This window comes from Abrus precatorius, unplaced genomic scaffold (genome assembly GCF_003935025.1).
Source record: "Abrus precatorius isolate BTA unplaced genomic scaffold, Abrus_2018 Scaffold0, whole genome shotgun sequence".
Taxonomy (NCBI): domain Eukaryota; kingdom Viridiplantae; phylum Streptophyta; class Magnoliopsida; order Fabales; family Fabaceae; genus Abrus; species Abrus precatorius.
The window spans coordinates 1618466-1620965 of NW_020874290.1; the positions used below are offsets into that span (position 1 = coordinate 1618466).

A 2500-nucleotide genomic window follows, 5' to 3' on the forward strand; every position below is an offset into this window, starting at 1 on the left:
GATGCCGGTTGATAGAATAATCCTTGACCGTAATTGCTAGTATAAGTACTGCATCCAACATGAAACTTGTGATTGGTAGTAAAACACCTATTCTCTCGTTGAGAACTCATTTTATCTTCATAGATTTCTCGAGATATTTTCTTACGAAGTTTTGTTATAGCATCTATAATGGCTTCTGGTTTAGGTGGACAGCCTGGCAAATACACATCTACAGGAATTAGCTTATCCACGCCCCGAACAGTACTATAAGAATCAGTACTGAACATCCCCCCCGTAATTGTACAGGCTCCCATAGCAATAACATATTTTGGTTCGGGCATTTGCTCGTATAATCGAACTAAAGAGGGAGCCATTTTCATAGTTACTGTGCCCGCTGTTAAAATTAAGTCTGCCTGTCTAGGACTCGATCGTGGTACTAATCCATAACGATCAAAGTCGAATCGTGATCCTATTAATGAAGCAAATTCAATGAAACAACAACTGGTACCATAAAGAAGCGGCCATAAACTGGATAGTCTTGACCAATTTGAAAGATCATTTAATGTAGTTGAAATAACTGAATTTTTGGTTGTTCGATCAAGTAAGGGAAACTCAATGGAATTCATAACTGTCTCAATGTTTTTTTTTATTGTCTAAATAGTCAAGAATTAAGACCATTCTAATGCCCCCTTTCGCCATGCATAAACTGAACCAACAATTAGGATAAGCACGAATATGAAAGCTTCTATAAATACGGATACTCCTAATACATCGAAACTCATTGCCCATGGATAAAGAAAAACTGTTTCAACATCAAAAACAACAAAAACGAGAGCAAACATATAATAACGGATTCGAAATTGTAACCAGGAATCGCCTATTGGTTCTATTCCCGATTCATAACTAGAAAGTTTCTCTGGTCTTTTGCTAATCGGGGCTAAAATTCCAGAAATTAGAAATGCCAAAATAGGAATAAAGCTTGATATTATTAGAAATGCCCAAAAAATATCATATTCGTAAAGCAGAAACATAAATGACTCCTATGAATGTGGAAAATATACTGGGTTAGTATTAATTATTAGTCGATTTGAATGAAAATTGGAGAATGATTATTCTATTAATGATTATTATAGTAATGAATATTTATAGAATAATAAATATGAAATATATTCTAAATAGAAATGCTTTTTCTAAAATAAATAAAAAAAAATTAAATTATTTCCAAAAAAAATGAGACTAGTATTCGAATATACTAATATTAGTATTATTTTATCAAATATTAATATATTCTTAATAGAAATTTAAGAATTCTTTCTATTCTATTACTAATACTACTAGTAATATTTAGTAATAGTATTAGTAATGAGAGATATTGGATACTAAATATTATTAGTATCCGTAGAAATATTAGGGCTATACGGACTCGAACCGTAGACCTTCTCGGTAAAACAGATCAAACTGATTATTATCGAAATGATTTGAATTGTTTTAAAAACCCAACGTGCATTTTTTTCTTGCATTGGGCTTTTTCATTAACTGATAGAAATAACAGTTAGTCCACTATCTTTTTTCTTGACAGAAAGAATAAAGATATGATTCCTTGTGCTCTGATTTTTGATTTGGATTACAATCTAAGAGCACTACCAAAGTGTTTCAAAGAAGGGTTATCCTGACATAGGTCTGCTTCTAGCCTAGATCAACTTAAGTTAAATGGATTCTCTATCTACCCACTAAAATGAAAATATCAAATAGGAAATGAAACTTCATACACCTTAAAGTTCATAAGATAGGAACAAAGGATAATTTTATTTGAGGTTCCTATACCCATTATGCTTAGCATTGAAGAGGAGTGAGTATTGACCTTATCAATATCTCAAATCAATAATGGATTCTATTTTACGTCTAAATCCTTTGTCAGGCTTTTGTTCTCTTGTTCCTTAAAATGGAGTAAGACATGGATTTATTAATAATAAGATAAACTCTTTTGATTACAAGACGGACTCCTCTGAAAAAAAAACATTGGCGCGCGTGTAAACGAGGTGCTCTACCTAACTGAGCTATAGCCCTTGTGCTTTTAATACATATTTTATCATATTATGTAGATAATTTCTTGTCAAGATGAATATTACATGATCCAATCCCTTTGATATTGCGTTGGTATTGCTTATAAGTAATATTCGATTTATAATCTATTGATCTGATCGATAGAGACTCTTTTTTTTTTTTTCTATTTGGGGTGATAAATGACCTACTTAACTCAGTGGTTAGAGTATTGCTTTCATACGGCGGGAGTCATTGGTTCAAATCCAATAGTAGGTAAGGTATAGTTAGAACTTATTAGATACCAGAGTCAATGGTATCTAATAAGTTGTTCTATTCACCTTTTTTCTATCTTTTCTTACTGTTTTATTGAATTTTTATTTATTTCTTTTTTTAGAATTATTCGGACGTACCAACTTGTTACGAAATCATATTGATAGCCTCTACTCGTGTTCTAGCTCGTCTGAGAGCTAGATTTGCC

At 31.9% G+C, this 2500-nt stretch overlaps 1 protein-coding gene across 1 annotated transcript in view; it reads right to left on the reverse strand.

The window, feature by feature from the left end:
- The window catches only part of LOC113872423 (NAD(P)H-quinone oxidoreductase subunit K, chloroplastic-like), a 2392-nt gene extending 1229 nt beyond the window's left edge, over positions 1–1163 (reverse strand). The window contains exon 1 of the mRNA XM_027510006.1: positions 86–1163. Within this exon, the coding sequence (XP_027365807.1) occupies positions 86–605 (520 nt within the window). The 5' untranslated portion in view covers positions 606–1163. The remainder of the gene's footprint in view (positions 1–85) is intronic.
- Positions 1164–2500: the final 1337 nt, after the last annotated feature.